We start from the raw sequence: 16,128 nt of genomic DNA, 5'->3' as shown, positions 1-16,128 counted from the left end.
TTCCCAGCCCTCCTGCCTCTGACCAGGGAGCTGGCTTCCCCGTCCGGCCAAATTCCTAGCGCCCCTCGGCGGGGTGAGTTTAGGGAAATGCATCGGGCAACGCTCTCTCGATTTTCATTCAAATGGGCCAACCTGAGTCCTTGGCAGCCACCACTAATTTAGGTAAACACTGCTACTTTAAACAGCACAAAGGAGTGTAATCAAAAATCACACAACAGAATCAAACGGCAAGCCTAAGCAATCACCAGGAGTCAGTAAAGTTTAGACGGAAGGAGGGTGGAAAGCAACGAAACAAATACTGTCAGGACAAAAGAAGTCTTCTAAGAGTGAGATAAAGTGTGGTGTGGGGGGATGCGAGGCAGGGTTTTTAAAAAAAAGAAAAAAGGTTGGGGGATTTCAGACAAGTCATGGTTTTTCTATGCAAACCACTCTACACACAGCTTCTTTTCAGCCACAACAGTAAGCGCAGTCAGACGCACCGACTAAAAGGACTCAACGCTCGGCTACTCGCTGCAGCCCCGTAAGTCTTTCCTCATTTGAATAGTATTTTAGGAATGTTTTGTCAATGTGTCGGATGATTATTCACTTCTACTGCATTCTTCCCTTCGCCATGATAATTATGGTCACAGGAACGATTTATTTTATAAGCAGAACAGTCACAACACTAAATGATGACCCTTTTTTGGGCGTTACAATTCATGTATTTATTTGTCTACATTTCTTTAGAAAGGGGAAGGTGAACTTTAACAACCGTTGCGCATAGCAACACAGGAACAAAAGATTTTTCACATGCATCATCTAAGCATTTAATTAAAATTCACAAACTTGGATCTCAAACCAAGTCAAAAGTAGAAATGTAAGAATACTAGATTCCCAAGCAGAAGCAGATACACCATATATTGTTTAGCTACCACCAAGACCAAAACAAGTACGGCGACTTGTGCCGAGGTTAAAGAATATACAAGTTACAAGGTTCCTTAAGAACCATCGTTTTAGTAGGGCTTGTATCCTTCCAGGTAAGTTTCACAGCATTAGTAAATCAAACAAAAATATACCACACACTCTCTCAGTTTCTATCACTTCCCATTTATGAAGACTAGAGCTTGACTCCAAATCCAAGCAATATAAAGCAAACTGGGGCATAGCAATTTACAGAAAAAGATGACTTTCCCCCCAAGACTTACGCTCAACCACAAGAGTCAAAGTAAAAAGCAGTTTCAGTCAAAGTCTGTAAGGTACACACTCGTGGTAAAACCAAGGTATTCTCAGACAATGAATGGATCACCCACCAGGGTTTACACCGATGAAAGAGAGCTCTAGAAAAGAATCTGGAAGACCTGGGATTCAGCTTTATGCTTTGAAAATTCTCTATCCTTACTAATCGGTTCACCTGGAAGGGTGCAGGTAGCATAAGGCACACTTGCGAAAGGGACGATCCCACAGAAGCCTGGATTGGGAGAAGGTTGTGGTACAAGGTCAAAGGGTTTTTAGCACCAGAAGACAAGGATAAAGAGGATATATCGCATATGGGATCTCGGCCTCTGAAGGAACTCAAAGCGTTGGAATAAGGCACAAGTGACAGAATCAACGCAAGGTTACTCACAAGACGTGCTGGCCGTCCCGGGAGGGACCTGACTAAACCACAGTGTACGGGACTTAACCCAAATAGAGCCTACTAACTTGTTCGGGAAAATAAAAAATGAAGTCTGAAAAACGAATAGCTCAGTTTGAACGGTGACGACACGGCGCACAATTTGGTTCCGTACAGATGCAAAAACCAAGTGCCGCGAGGATGAAGGCATTAGCGGACAGCATGTGGCTAAGCTGTTAAGGGAGAGCTCCAAGTGCTGAAACTTCGTTATGACTTCCAACCCCAGAGAAGAGGCCGAGGGCTCTTCTTGGCGGTTGTCAGAGACAGAACATGGCCGAACACACAGCTCTGAAGTCAGAGAGACACGGATGAGTTCGGCTGCCACCACGTTAACAGCTTTGTGCCCGAGACAAGTCGCTCAACCTGCGAAGCCTCAGCCTCCTAAAATGGGGGCAATAATGGTACCTATCAAAGGTTTCATTTATTCAATAAACATTTATGAAGCCACAGAACTAGGCGCTGAAATGCAACGGTGAACAAGACAGACACAGTACGTACCCTCATGGGGCCCGAGATGACATACCTGAAGTCTTCAGTGACGGCCATCACAATGACCGTCATCTTTGCCCCCATCATCTTTCACCTGGTGCAACGTATAAGGGATTTTCCAATGACGATAAGTAAACCATCTATCTTCGTTGGAACAAGGCTTCACAAACGAACAAAAAAGACCTGTACTGAGCCTCAGGCCTGTCCTTAGTCCTGGCCCCTCTTCTTTTCCTTCTCTCCCAGGGACCTTATCCCATCCCACCATTTAAAAATGCTATCCATCTACGCCCAAATTTACTATCTCAAGCTCTGAGCTGTCTTCCAAACTCCAGACTCTATATCCGGCTGCTTATTGGGTGTCTATGTGTACGTCTTAGCAGGCATCTCAGACCTTCGGATCTGAAACGGAACTACTCCAGATGACCGACCCAACTGCATCCCAACCGGCTGTACTCCACCCTTTCCCCATCGGTGTGCCAGCAAATCCCTCGTTCCTCTCCTTGCCTCACGCCTCACAGAGCCAACGCATGAGCAATTCTGTCACTTTTACCTAAAAAACATCCCAATCCATTCACTGCTCTCTCCACCGCCAAAGCCAAGATCTCATGGTTTCTCCCCTCGATCACCTCCTTGCAGTAACATCCACTACTCCTTCTCCACAGAGCGGTGACCTCTTTTTGAAAATGGATAAGGTCTTGCAAAGCGATGTGCCCTTAATGGAAAGACAGGAACACACACAGGCACACCATACCTCCATTCAACCTAAAACTCCTCCACGGCTCCCAAATGCCCTGAAAGCGTTGATGGTCTACAAGGCATACCCGATCGGACCCCTTTCCACCTCTCCGCCTCCTTCTCACGAGACCCTCATCCCTCTGTGTCTCTACACCTCAGTCATGCAGGCTGCCATTCAGCTCCTTGAACGTACCAACCTCCTTAGCTCTTCAGGACAGTGCAGTCCAGTAGAACTTTCTGCCCTGATGGAAATGCCCTAGACCTGCACGTGTGGCCCCTGAGCACTTAACTTGTGGCTAGTGAGACTGAGAAAGCAGGTTTCTAACTTTACTGAATTTTGATTAATTTAAATGGCCACATACTCCCAGCAGCTATGACACAAGACTGGGATTCCCCGTAGCCTTCTCCTCTGCCTGGGCCACTTTTCTCACAGATCTTCCCAGGGATGGCTCTTTCTCACCCTGATGTCTTCGTTAAACGTCCACTCCTCAGAAAGGCCTTTCCTTAGCACCCCGCCCAAAGCAGCTCCCACGGACACCACTTACCGTGTCACCTTGTTTATTTTCATCAAAACACGTTCACTACTGCCTTTATCCTTTCTCTTCCCTGAACTAGAATGTAAAATCCATGAAAGCAGAGACCTTGCCTCTCCCCTTCCATGCCATGTCCCCAAGACACATGGTAGGCATGTAGTGTTTTTAACAAATCTTTGATGAAGATGACGAATAAATCAACGAGTGTGTGAGTGACTAGAGGGTCAAGTGAGTCAAGAGTAGGCTGGGGACAGATTATGGAAGCTGCTGGAAGAAGACGAAGGTCCTTCGAATACTTACATTTCGTGTATAGGGGCACGGGGCTCTGCGGTTCTTAAACGTCCCGTGGGGACCGGCAGTGTGAGCAGACAGCACAAAGGAACGGCGTACGTGCAAAGCGGGTCTCCGTCCTCAACTGACTTGAACTCAATTTTACGAGAACATTAGTGATGCAGACACACAGATGCTCCTTACATGCGAGACGTTAGGAAATCTCTCAAGAATGCATCTATATACATCGAAAGGCATCCCTCCGGTGGGGGTGCGGACAGAGTATTAGACATCCAAGTCAGCCCCGCAGTCTGGATCTGCAAACAGCAAACCAGGGCATTAATGTCTAGCCAAGTTAAATACCGGTTTACAGTCATCCGGTCCTATGAGAAATGTCACGAGCTGGGCCACTTAGCAGAAAGGGGGGAAGGGAGGCAATGAGGGGAGAAAGTAAGCAAGGCGAGAAAGCAAACCCCCAGCAAGTTCAAACACCCGGACGATCGGCAAAAAGGGAAGGAACCCACAGCGTGGACGGAACCGCTGACCGGCCACAGATGAACCGGCCTACACCCGTCAGCCGACAAAACCGGCAGCCCGGGGACGCCACGCACGACACGGATCCCACACGTTTGTTCGCGCTTAGGATTTCAAAGAGAAAACAAAAAAAGGCCCATGTTTACATCTACTTCTGTGAAAAAACATCCCACTAAGGAAGCTGCAGAGCAAAGTTTTACACTGCCTGAAACCGCGTGCTCTCCCGCTCTTCCGCGGTTACGCGTTGTGTCCCAAACTTTAAACTTTACCGAGGATCAGTGCCACTTGATGAAGTTACCTTCTCCCAGAATGGAGCCGTGTCAGTGACGTGCACAACACATTCCACGGGCTCCCCCGAAGACAGGCTCTTAATCAGGAGTTTAGAGCCAGCACGGAGCCTGCTTGGGATTCTCTCTTTCTCTTTCTCTCTCTCTCTCTCTCTCTCTCTCTCTCTCTCGCTCGCTCTCTCTCGCTCTCTCTCCCCCCGCCCCCGCCCTTCCCCCGCTCCCTCTCTAAAAGAAAAAAAAAAAAAAAAGATAACCTATACATTTCTTTACATTTTCTAACCCTACTGCCACTGAGACCAAAGTAAGGTAAATGATGTTCACCTCTGTTCAAAGTCTCTGTCGGGACCACCTCAACTCCTCAAGTGGTACAGGAGTCAAAGACCGGGTCCCAGAGCTTAACTCTGTTACCCCACTATCCTGCCCAACTGCCCAGCTGGTTCCATCTTCAGTGCTCTTCCCCACGGGTCTCTCAGAACTAGGATTTCTTTATTGGCATCAGGGCTAACAGCACAGGAAAATTCATTCACAGAGCAATACAATCTTAGCCTTTCAGAGCATCTTTGGAACACCCTTGGCTGTGACAGGCACCCGCTTTATCAAGGTCAAACGTGGACTTATTTTCTCCTTGATCATCACCACCCACTTTGTGATTTTATAAATACCATCAGTCTATCACGGGGAAATCAGTGTTTCCAACCATCACCACGGATCACTAGGTTTATCCTTCCAATTGTAAACGGTACAACTATGGTTATCTCCAAAAGTTCATTTTTGCCTGTTTTTCTCAGGTCCCTGCATACAATTCCAGCTACTTCAGAGAAGAATGGGTTTGGAAAACTTCACGTGACATGCTGCGTTCCGTTAAAAGAAAAGTGATAAGAAAATCAAGGCGACTCCTCACCTTCAGCATCCGTGTGTGATTCATCATTACAGCACACAGTGCATAGAGCCCGGGCTACTTGTGGCATAAACGAACGATCAAGGATGACTGATAAACAACATGCCATTGTATCAGAGAAGATCAATATTTCTTTGAAATGCTTATATAAAGTATTTTAAAAACTTTATCATCTCACTTTATATCAGAGGTCGGCAAAATCTTTCCGTCAAGGGCCAGAGTAAGTGTTTGAAGCTTTGTGGCCCACGTACTATTTCGGACACACCTTCCTCTTTGTTGCTGTTTGTTTACAACCTTTTAATGATGTAAAAGCCATTCTTGGCTGGAGGGTTATATGGAAAGAGGGTTGCAGGCTGGGATTTGGCCCTTGGGCCATAGTTTGGCCACCCCTGCTTTTCGAGGATACCATAAAAACCATAATTATATAGCACGGCTACATTTTGACTAAAGAAAAACACTTCCAACTGTTTTGTGTGTGTGTGTGTGTTTTTTTGTAATCTTTTTAAATTCAACTGTTTTGGGGGAACGGTTTTAGATTTATAGAAAAAACGTAGTTCGCATAACTTCCATATATCCCACACTCGGTTCCCCCATAAGGATGTTATGATTATTATTACTACAATCCATACTTTTTTTCAGATTTCCTTAGCTTTTATCTAACGTCTTTTTTCTGTTCCAGGACCCTATCCAGGATGCCATATTACATTCCTCATCATGTCTCCCGAGGCTCCTCTCAGCTGTGACAGTGTCTCAGGCTTTCCTGGTCTCTGATGATCGCGGTAGTTTTAAGGAGTATGGGGCAGTTATTTTGTAGAATGTCCCTCTTCTGAGATTTGGTGGGTGCTTTTCTCATGATTACATTGGGGTTATGCTAGTTTGGGGGGAGGAAGACCACCTAGAAAAAGTGCCATTGTCACCACATCGTATCAAGGGTACCTCAACAGGACTCACCATCACTGTTGACATTTACCTTGATCACCTGGCTGAGGCAGTCTTGCCAGGTTTCCTCCAACTGTTTAAAAAAAGAAAAATTAATAGGGGGCCTGGGTGGCTCAGTCAGTTAAGTGTCCGACGTTTGCTTTCGAGTTGGTTTCGGCTCATGTCATGATCTCAACGTTCATGAGTTCGAGCCCAGCATCGGGCTCCACCCTGGCAGTGCGGAGCCTGCTTGGGATTCTCTCTCTCCCTCTCTCTCTGCCCCTCCTGCACTCCCTCTCTCTCTCTCTCAAAATAAATAAATAAACTTAAAAAATTACAAAATAAAAAAATGAACATAATGAAAATGAACTTGAATCTTACCATATAGGACTAAACTAAAAGCTTTTAAATGTCAAAATCATTTTTAATAAGTTGGCTATACACATATACATATACATCATCATTCTTTATTTATATGATTCACATCTATGCCTCTTAAACATATCATATTTGAGATGAAGACAAAAGTTAATATGATTTGTCACTGTCTTCTACTTTTAATTCCTCTCAACTCTTCCTCCTCACTGTTAGGCTAAATTAAAGGGATAGCTAAAGAAAATCTAACGCACACTACCCAAATCTTCTTTCTTTCACTTTAAAAAAAAAAAAAATTAAGATTTTTTTTTTTTTTTAGTTTTTTTTTTTAATTTTACCTTTTTTAAGACAGAGTGTGTGCACTTGAGCACGGAAGGTCAGAGAGAGGAGGAGAAAGAGAATCCCAAGCAGACAGTGTGGAACCCCATGCGGGTCTCGATCTCCCAATCCTTGAGATCATGACCTGAGCAGAAATCAAGAGTCCCAACACTTAACCGACTGAGCCACACAGGCACCCCTGCTTTCACTTTTTAAATGGTGCTTATGCAAACTACACAGTGAGTAGCCTGAGCTGGGGAGTCCAGGGCACTTAGCTGGCTGGCACGGTAAAAACTGTTGAATAACTTGTATCTTCAACTTCAGTGATAAAATGATTCAAAGGGGTCAGAAAGGGGAAACAGGGAAGCACGATGCGAGACTAAAAAGAAGTAATGTCTCTTACCTAACTTTTCCTGGTCAGGTAATTAGCAAGAGGGCACAAAAAGGTGGGGAGAGTGGGAAGGACTAAAAGGCTAGAAGAAAGGCGGGAAAGCTTCGGGTCACATGAAGGCTATCAAAACACCCTGAAAAGGGAAACGCAAATCCAAACCACAGTAAGATACTACCTCATGCCCACTAGAAATACTTCACAACACACGCGCGCACACACACACACACACACACACACACACACATACACACACACAGAAAATAACAAGTGTTGGTGAGGATGTGGAGAAACTCGAATCTTTGGACACTGCTGGTAGGAATGGGAAATGGCACAGCCACCCCGGAAAATGGTTTGGCAGATCCCTCAAAAAGTTAAACACAGAATTACCACATGACGGAGCAGTTCCACTGTTAGGTATCTACCCAAGCGAACTGAAAACATACGTCCATACAAAAACGACGCGTGAATGTCCACAGCAACATCATTCAGAATAGCCAACAAGGGGAAACAACCCAAAAGCCCATCAACTGACGAATGGATAAACACAGTGTGTATGGTGTAGCCATACGACAGAATATTCTTCCAAGTCATAAAAAGGAACGAAGCTCTGACACAACGCTACAACACAGATGAATCCTGAAAACACTGTGCCAGACACAAAGGACACACACTGTATGACTCCATTTACATGAAATGTCCAGGATAGGTACAATCATGAAGACAGAAAGCAGATTGCTGGTTGCCCGAGGCAGCCGGGGTGGCGAAAGAACGGACGGGTACCGGGTTTCTTTCTGGAGTGAAGAAAATGTTCAGGCATTACATAATGGTTATGGGTGCACGACCCTGGGAATATACTAAAAATCACTTACTGGTACACCTGAGAATGGTTAAAGTGGTGAATTTTATGCGATTTTTTTTCTGTCAATAAAAAATAAAATAAGTAACTGGAAAGAAAAGCCACTGGAGACAGTGAAAGCATTCTGAAATGTTACTTTTAACCCACAACTTATACATACACTGTCCTGAAAATTCCCTTTTCCTATTCTATATACTTCTGAGATCATTTTTCCAATAACAGGAGCTTCAGAAATGAAGAAATTAGTCCAAAATTCTAATAAGAAATCAGGTCAACCGATTTTAAATCAAGTTCCCAGGACGAGAGCATACACAGACCCAGGCCCTAACTCCAGGAATTTACACTGCATTAGGGCTCACACTGTGTGCTACCATTTCAGTAACTCCCCCATGGGCAGAATGAAGGTGGCCACGCCCCTCTTTAATGGTGGCATCTTTTTTTCCTACAGACATTTACTGGAAACAAGTTAGAGGGTGCCATTTTTAAGGCACAGGCAGGCAGAGCAGGGCCTTGGCAGGCCACGCCTCACAAGGGCTGACTATGTAACTCACAACTTAGTGATCTGCAGCTACAAAAAAAAAAAAAAAAAATCACTTATTTATAGATAACAGTCTTTCCGGAAAAAGCAAGTATGGCCCTAGGTCTTGCAACAAAATGAAACTGCAAAGTATGGACTATTAAAGTCACTGCAGAAATCTCAGTACTACTACTAAGCAAGCACTATGCCCTCCTGCAAGCGTTACAGCACACTGTGTTGAAAACAAGAAATACTTCTTTGGGAATTTCTGGAAGACAGCACAGTGGAGTTTAAATTAGTGCTTCCCAGAGTGGGTTGTTTTTTTTGTTTTGTTTTGTTTTTTTTCAAAAAAACAAAAAAACAAAAACAACCCTTCTTTTAACAACCTCTCCACACTTCAAAAACCATAATCACTCAAATAATTCACAGTAACCACTTGGCACCCGAACTCAGCCGGCCGGGGAGGAACGACTTCCGGCAAAATCTATGACATCGGCAGTGGTGATTAAGACTGTAAGGACTGATTTTGTTTTCTTTGCTCTTAGAAGTAATTCCCATATTTATACGATTAGTCAAAATGTAGCGGCTTAATTCTCTCATTATTTTTAATCTAACTGGAAAATCAATTGTCTCTGGTTGTTGGTGGTTATGGGTTTATTTTCTGAAAGCCGAACAATAAGCAACTGGAAATAAGAGAGTAGCTCAACTAGCATTCTTTCATTAATTTAACAACTTTCTTCATTAATTGACCTCAGCAATATTCATTTAACATGTACCATCTACAAAGGACACAGAAAGCAGTAATAAGCAATTAGGTCTCTTGAGGAATTTACACTCTAGCAGGAGGGTTAGCAAAATTACTTGCTTTGACTTTGAAAGAAAGACAATACAGAGTTCCTCAGAGCCTAATCACGTGCCATAAACTGGGTGTAAAGAGCCAAGAGTTAGCTCAGCCATCAAGGATACCCAGCTGACATCCTCTTCCTCCTCCCGGTCACCCTCCCCACCCCCCAGAATTTCTTCCCTTCAGTTAGAAAGCACACAGGGCACTCAATATCTGATCCTAGCCATAAACCAAAGACTATATAAATCAGCAAGTTTTTGTGTGCCGGCAAATCTTTCACGTTCAACTAGACAAAGTTATTGTATCTCCGGATAACATTCAATCCAAGCACAGAAAATGAGAAAAATTCTACTGAGAGTTTGTACCACCATTCACCCAAGTCTCCGAGGCCTGCCCACCTTAGCCCCCTAGTCCCTTCAGAGGCAATGAATCCATCCTATGTTTTTCTCCTATGTTGAATGTAGCCGTTTTGTTTTTTTTTTAAGCACCACACCATTTGGCCATGATCTATGGGCCACCATAAACACCAACTGGTGTGGTCAAAAGGGTGTCCACGGTGGGCAAAATAAGAGGTGAGGGAGGGAGTAGACCCGCAAAATAACAGCTGACCCGCTGGGGGGTGGGGGAGGGGAGCAAGGAATCACGGACAGGGAGATTTCCCCAGGAACGGTGATGGGGGGAGGGGGGGGGGGCGGGTAAAGACAAGCCTGTTATAGTAAAATTGCAGTCTATTCAGGAATGAGACAGAGCCCTTAACTCTTCCCCAGACAGAACTTCTCATGTGCCCAAGAGGGCAATGAATTTCCAAGTTCTACCTGGCCCTGCACTGCTGTTCAGTGGGGTCAACCTGGCAGGCCTTCAACCCATTAGGCTCAAAGCATTCATGAACCAGATCCTCCATGTACCTAAGAATCATAAAAAGTTAACAGGAACCTTTGAAGACCAATAAAGACAGGTCAATCGGCCTGAGAAATCGACACCGGGCAAAGAGGTTCCATTCCACCCAAACACCTCTAAGCACGTCCAGGTGTTCCAGCGGTCTGGAGGAATGACATAGGACACAGGTTCTAGAGTCCAACTACCTGGCTTCAAATCCTGGCCACCTTGAACAGCCATGGCGTCTCTCCATCTCCTCTGCAACTGCAAGACAATCCTAGCATCGACCTCATAGGACCAATGGGAGAATAGAAGGAGATCACAGTTAAAGAGCTTAGCACAGTGACTGTCACACAATAAATACTGAATAAATATGTGCTGGTACACCCACTAGTTCCAGGGGTAACCTGAACCACCCCTCAGTTCCTGAACTGGAATGACACCACCACACCCACGACCATTCGGCTGGGCCCTAATTATGGATCCCTAACCATCGCCATGAGGTAGGTGGTCTTACCTCCATTTCAGAGTTGAGAATGGGGGTTTAGAGGGACTCACAAACTCACCTAAGCTTACTCAATCAATAAGTGCTGGGGCAATTTTAATACTTCGGTATTCCAAAATCACTACTTACTGAACAAAATTACGTTCTCATAAAAGCCTCCAGCTTCCCCCCTGCAAATATGCATATTCATCTATACAATCGGAAACACTTCACAAATTCTGATAGACTGTCAGAGTTTTTCTTAACATAAATAGAACTGGGTAAGCCATCATGACCATTTTAATTAAATGACTTTGAGGGTTCCAAAATACTGCCTACCCACAGTTTATCAACTCACTTTCTTTCAGGATTTGTCATGTGATCCTGTAGAAGAAGGGGCACACCCCAAAAGGCCCGTGTCACATCTCTTTCTCTGTAAGTTTGGTGCGTGTCTAACAAAATCGACTAGAGTTCAATATATCCTCCAAATATCGTCTCCCACCATCTCTTACACAACTTAGCAAGACCTACACTCACTTCGTTGCCCTAAAAGAAAGCAATCAAATTTAAACTAAGTATTGTCAATATTGACCCTGGTCTCGTAGAATCTTTGAAAACTCAGAGTGAGATCCAGAAATGTGTATAACCCAAATTTATATTGCCAAATACTTAAAGACCTAACCGCTTCACAGAAAACTAGAATCATAACAAATTATCTTAGTCAAAACTGTTTATCCACATCAAATGAATTGGTTATTGGTTACCCAGTTTCCTGAAAGCAGAGTTCATAATAATTGTTAATCCATTAACAGTTTAAAATAAAAGGCATGCTTAACTTGTTTAAGAAGTAGTGATATGGATAAGCCAAGTCATTTCTTACTTCACTTTCTATTTGCTTTACCCAGGCATTACATATTCTTGTAATCTCTGTTGGTAAATACAAATGACACGATATAATAGAAGATGCAAAATGAAGAGACTCTGAAATGCCTAAATATTTCAAGAATTCACTGTGATTTCAATAGCCTGAAACTCCAAGTATCAGAAAGCAGAATGACCACAGAACTGTAAAAGCCAAATATTGACACAGGTGCCTTAAAAGTCACTGCTGGGTGCACACCATCATCACTGACATTTACTATCTGTTAAATAGTTTCAAGTGCAAGGGCAGAAGTCAAATAACTGACCTGGAGCAGGAAGTTTATGACAACAATTAGTATGTCTGGAGAAACTGTGAAGGTGTGATGTTTGTCATAACTTTTTATCAGGCCAGCAACAGGCAGCCAGGCTGGGGCAAGCCAGAACCTCAGCAAGGTGCCTTTTCTCATTTCAGAAGGGAAACCAAAACTGATACCTTCATGGATAATTTAATAAGGACTGTTCCATAAATTTATAATGTCATTTATGACTTTTTTATAATTACTCGTTAATAGGTTTCAAAAACAATATTCGTAAGAGAAAAGTTAATTGAGAACATATAGTATGAAACTCTTCCAGCTTCAAATTGAGAAACGGCGCAATGTTTAGTAGAAGCACCTAAAAAAAAAAAAAGGGTTATAAACCCCTAATTTACAGTTAGGAACACCTCCTTAATGGCCAATTTACAAATTTACAATTAGGAATATCTCCTATTATTCTTATAATAAATCTCACTATAAGAAATTTTCCTTTGAAGGGTAACAAGACGGGATAAAGGACCAACATTTGTGAACATTCAGCAAAACTTCAGCTCCGGAACTTCCTAGACGATGATTTGGTTATGCTTCCCCTCTTTACCTCCGAGCAGGACTAACAAGTGTGGGCTGAAAACTACAAGAAATCGTGATAAGCTCAAGTCTGTTTCAATGCTCACTGCATTTCTTTCTTCAAAACACAATCTGCCTTTTCAAGATGTGGGGACTCAGTTCAAGGTTTCTGGTGAGGGCAGTACGCAGTAACACCAACCTCCCCCACCCCCCACCCCCAAAAAAGTGTTTCTAAACTCTGAGGGGCAGAGCTAATCACACCCACAGCCAGGGCTCGGAGAGGAAGGGTGCCTGGAGCCCCCCTCCACGCCCAGGACCTCCGGCCTGACCGGTGGCGCGCCCCGTCAAGAGCTTGCAGTCAAGGCAGGGAGCCAAGGACAGCCAAGAGAAGATGCCACAGGTGGCTTGGTTGGCTGGTTCCCCACCTTGCACTCAGGCCTTCTCCAGGAGGCTCCCGGCCCGTCCCCTCCTCCCAAAGGCCAAAGATACCCTCCAGCGCTAATGTGGCCCACTTCAGGCGGAAGCGAGCTCGCCACGGGGCTCAGGTGGCCCCTCGGGGTCCGTTAACTGGACACGGAGTGCCAGCCCGGAGCGCCAATGCCACCCTTGCCTCCCGGCCGGGAGTGTCTAAAGGTCCCAGGGGGCGTCGAGAAGGGAGCAGGGCAAAGAGGCCCTGTAAGGGGAGGCTCCAACTGGCCCCCTACGGGGCTCCTCGCCGGCTGAGGGTCCCGCGCCTCCTTCCCGAGACCCCTCCCGGCACCCCGGGGCCGGCAACGCCCCACGCCCCACGCCCCCCGCGCCGCGGGCGCCGCCGATCGGCCGGATCTCCCGGACAACAGCCGCCGCCGCGCTACTGAGGCGGGTCCCCGCGCCCACCCGCGGCCCGGCCGCCCACCTGTCCCGGGGGTCGATCCAGCTGGTCCTCCTGGTGTTGTGGTCGATGTAGAAGACCTTGCCGTCGTAGTCCCTGGCCTCCTCCCAGCCCCGGGGTAGCGGCAGCTGCCCGCTCCCGGCCCTCCTAGGCATGGTCGGCGGCCTCGCCGGCGAGCGGCGCCTCCATAGGGACCGGGCGCGGGACGCGGCGGGAACGCGAATGCCCGGCCCGACCGCCGCACCCGACGCGGGCGCCGGCGAGGGGCTGCGGGGCGCGGGGCGCGGCGGGGCCACGCGCGGGGGGCGCCTCAGGAAACCCTGCTCTCGGCCCCGCCGGGGATCAGTCCACCATGTCTGCGTCGGAGCAGGCGAGCGAACCCTCCTCCTCCTCCTCCTCCTCCTCCTCCTCCTCCTCCTCGCGGCTGCAACCGCTGCCTCCGCCTCTTCCTCCTCCTCCTCCCCGTCCCCCTGTGGCCGCCGAGGGTCGCGGCGCCCAGGCTGCCCGAGCCGCCGCCGTCTGGGCTCGGATCCGGGAAGCTCCGCGGAGCGGCGGTCCCGGCGGCGACGGGCCTCCTCATTTGCATGCTATTAGCATGCGCCCCGCCCCGGGCCCGCCCTCACCCGCCCCTCCCCACGCTGGGCTCATCTGCATGCACATTCCTCGCCGCCACATTCCAGGGCTTAACCCTGCAGCTCCCGGGGCCTGCTGCAAGAACTGGGGCGCCGGGCCGAGCCCGGGGCGGGGGCGGTGGAGGGGAGCTGAGGGACCAGGTGGGCGGGAAGAGGGCGAAGGAATGCGCTGTTCGCTCCCTCCCCTTGACCCCAAGTATCTCCCGGCGGCCACACGCCTTGGGATTTTTAAACTTTCGGGACAGAAAAGAGCCAGAAAGCGCTCCGCAACCTTCGCAACTTCTTTCCGACTTCTAGGGAAACCACAAGACTTTCGAGAGGAAAGGGGTGGGGGAAGCTCTCTTCGGGAAGAAAAAGTCCCAGCAAGCAGCGAGGGCACAAAGGCTTCCCCACGCCGCTCCCTGGGCTACTTCGGCACCCGAGGGCGGTTCGGGGTGGTGGAAAAGTGTAAAAAGCACCGAAAGCGCTCAGAAGCGTGTCGGTGGCGTGTCCGGGCCGGTGTCGCCCCTGGGGCCTCTGCAGGGCGCCTGGCCCTCCATGACCTCAGCCCAGAGGCCACGGGCCTCGCGGCGGAAAGCGAAGGCGGGTCCAGCGGTCCCAGAGCGCAGTGACACGCCTGCCCCTGTGGCCTGTGGGGGAAACTCCAGCCAGATCCTGGGAAGCGACTGCCTCCCACCCCCACGCGGGCCAGGGAGCAGAAGGCACCCTAGCCTCCCGCCGGGTCGGGCCGCTCAACCCGCGGGGGCCAGGCCAGCCATCAGGGCGCCTCTGCCGCTGGCCTCCGCTGCAGGGGTTTAGGACAGTTGGACTTGGACAAATCCTGGAACCGGTCCCTTCCGCCCAGCCCCCGCGGCGGGAAGTCCCCCACCCGAACCCCGCTGTGGCCAAGAAGGTGTGGGCCACCACGCTGGAGGGAGCCCACTGCGGCCCGGAAGCCAGGCTTTCCTAGGCCCTGGATGAATCTTAGATGGAACGTGGATCTTTCTTAGCCCACAAGCAGTTCTTTATTCAGCCTCTCCTGCGTCCCGGTGGGCACTGACCAGGGGCTGGATCTCCGGCTCCGGGTAGGACAGTGCCAGGAGCGGTAGGACTGGCAGAGCCCTGTCGCAGGGCATTCAGTGCCCCCAGCCCCTGGGTCTGGGAGGGCGTCTTCGAGGCCCAAAAGTATTCTCCACCTGGGTCTACACCATCCCCCATTCATATTCTTCCGGGTTACTAACAGCTTCTTTTAAAGTGTGGGGTACCTGGGTGGCTCAGTCAGTTAAGCATCCCACTCCGGCTGAAGTCAGGATCTCATTGTTCGTGGGTTTGAGCCCCGTGTGGGGCTCTGTGCTGACAGCTCAAAGCCTGGAGCCTGCTTTGGATCCTGTGTCTCCCTCTCTCTCTCGGCCCCTCCCCACTCTCTCACTCTCTCTTCCTCAAAAATAAATAAAAACATTAAAAAAAGTTTTTTAGGGGCACCTGGGGGGCTCAGTCGGTTGAGCGTCCGACTTCGGCTCAGGTCATGATCTCACTGTCTGTGAGTTCGAGCCCGGCCTCGGGCTCTGTGCTGACAGCTCAGAGCCTGGAGCCTGCTTCGGATTCTGTGTCTCCCTCTCTCTCTGCCCCTCCCCCGCTCATGCTCTGTCTCTCTCTCTCTCTCTCTCAAAAATAAATAAACATTAAAAGAATTTGTTTTTAATAAATAAATAAATAAATAATTTTTAAAAAGTAAAACACCCTAAAGAAGGGTCCCGGAGCTCAGTCATTCACCTCCTGGTATGAATTCGCTTAATCCTGCTGGCTAACGCAAAATGACTTCCCCACCTTGTGCAGGACACAGCGTCGGACAGGGGACAGGGGCTTTCCGAGCATTTGGAACAAAGTCCTGTCTCCTGGGCTCACAGACCAGTAAGGGAGTCAAG

At 47.9% G+C, this 16,128-nt stretch overlaps 1 protein-coding gene across 2 annotated transcripts in view; it reads right to left on the bottom strand.

Annotated features, from left to right (window-relative positions):
• The window catches only part of WWC2 (WW and C2 domain containing 2), a 207,582-nt gene extending 193,445 nt beyond the window's left edge, over positions 1 to 14,137 (bottom strand). The window contains exons 1-2 of one of the 2 annotated variants that reach the window (XM_058719943.1): positions 13,617 to 13,718; positions 3,709 to 3,995 (exon numbers count right to left, since the gene is read on the bottom strand). In XM_058719943.1, the coding sequence (XP_058575926.1) occupies positions 3,709 to 3,710 (2 nt within the window). In that variant the 5' untranslated portion in view covers positions 3,711 to 3,995; positions 13,617 to 13,718. Of the gene's footprint in view, positions 1 to 3,708; positions 3,996 to 13,616 lie in introns of both variants that reach the window. The other variant, XM_058719941.1, reaches the window with a different exon arrangement.
• Between the last annotated feature and the right edge of the window lie 1,991 nt (positions 14,138 to 16,128).

Source organism: Neofelis nebulosa, chromosome 3, assembly GCF_028018385.1.
Source record: "Neofelis nebulosa isolate mNeoNeb1 chromosome 3, mNeoNeb1.pri, whole genome shotgun sequence".
Classification (NCBI taxonomy): Eukaryota; Metazoa; Chordata; class Mammalia; order Carnivora; family Felidae; genus Neofelis; species Neofelis nebulosa.
Note: the sequence above shows the minus strand (reverse complement) of the source record. Positions and strands in the feature narration are given on the sequence as shown.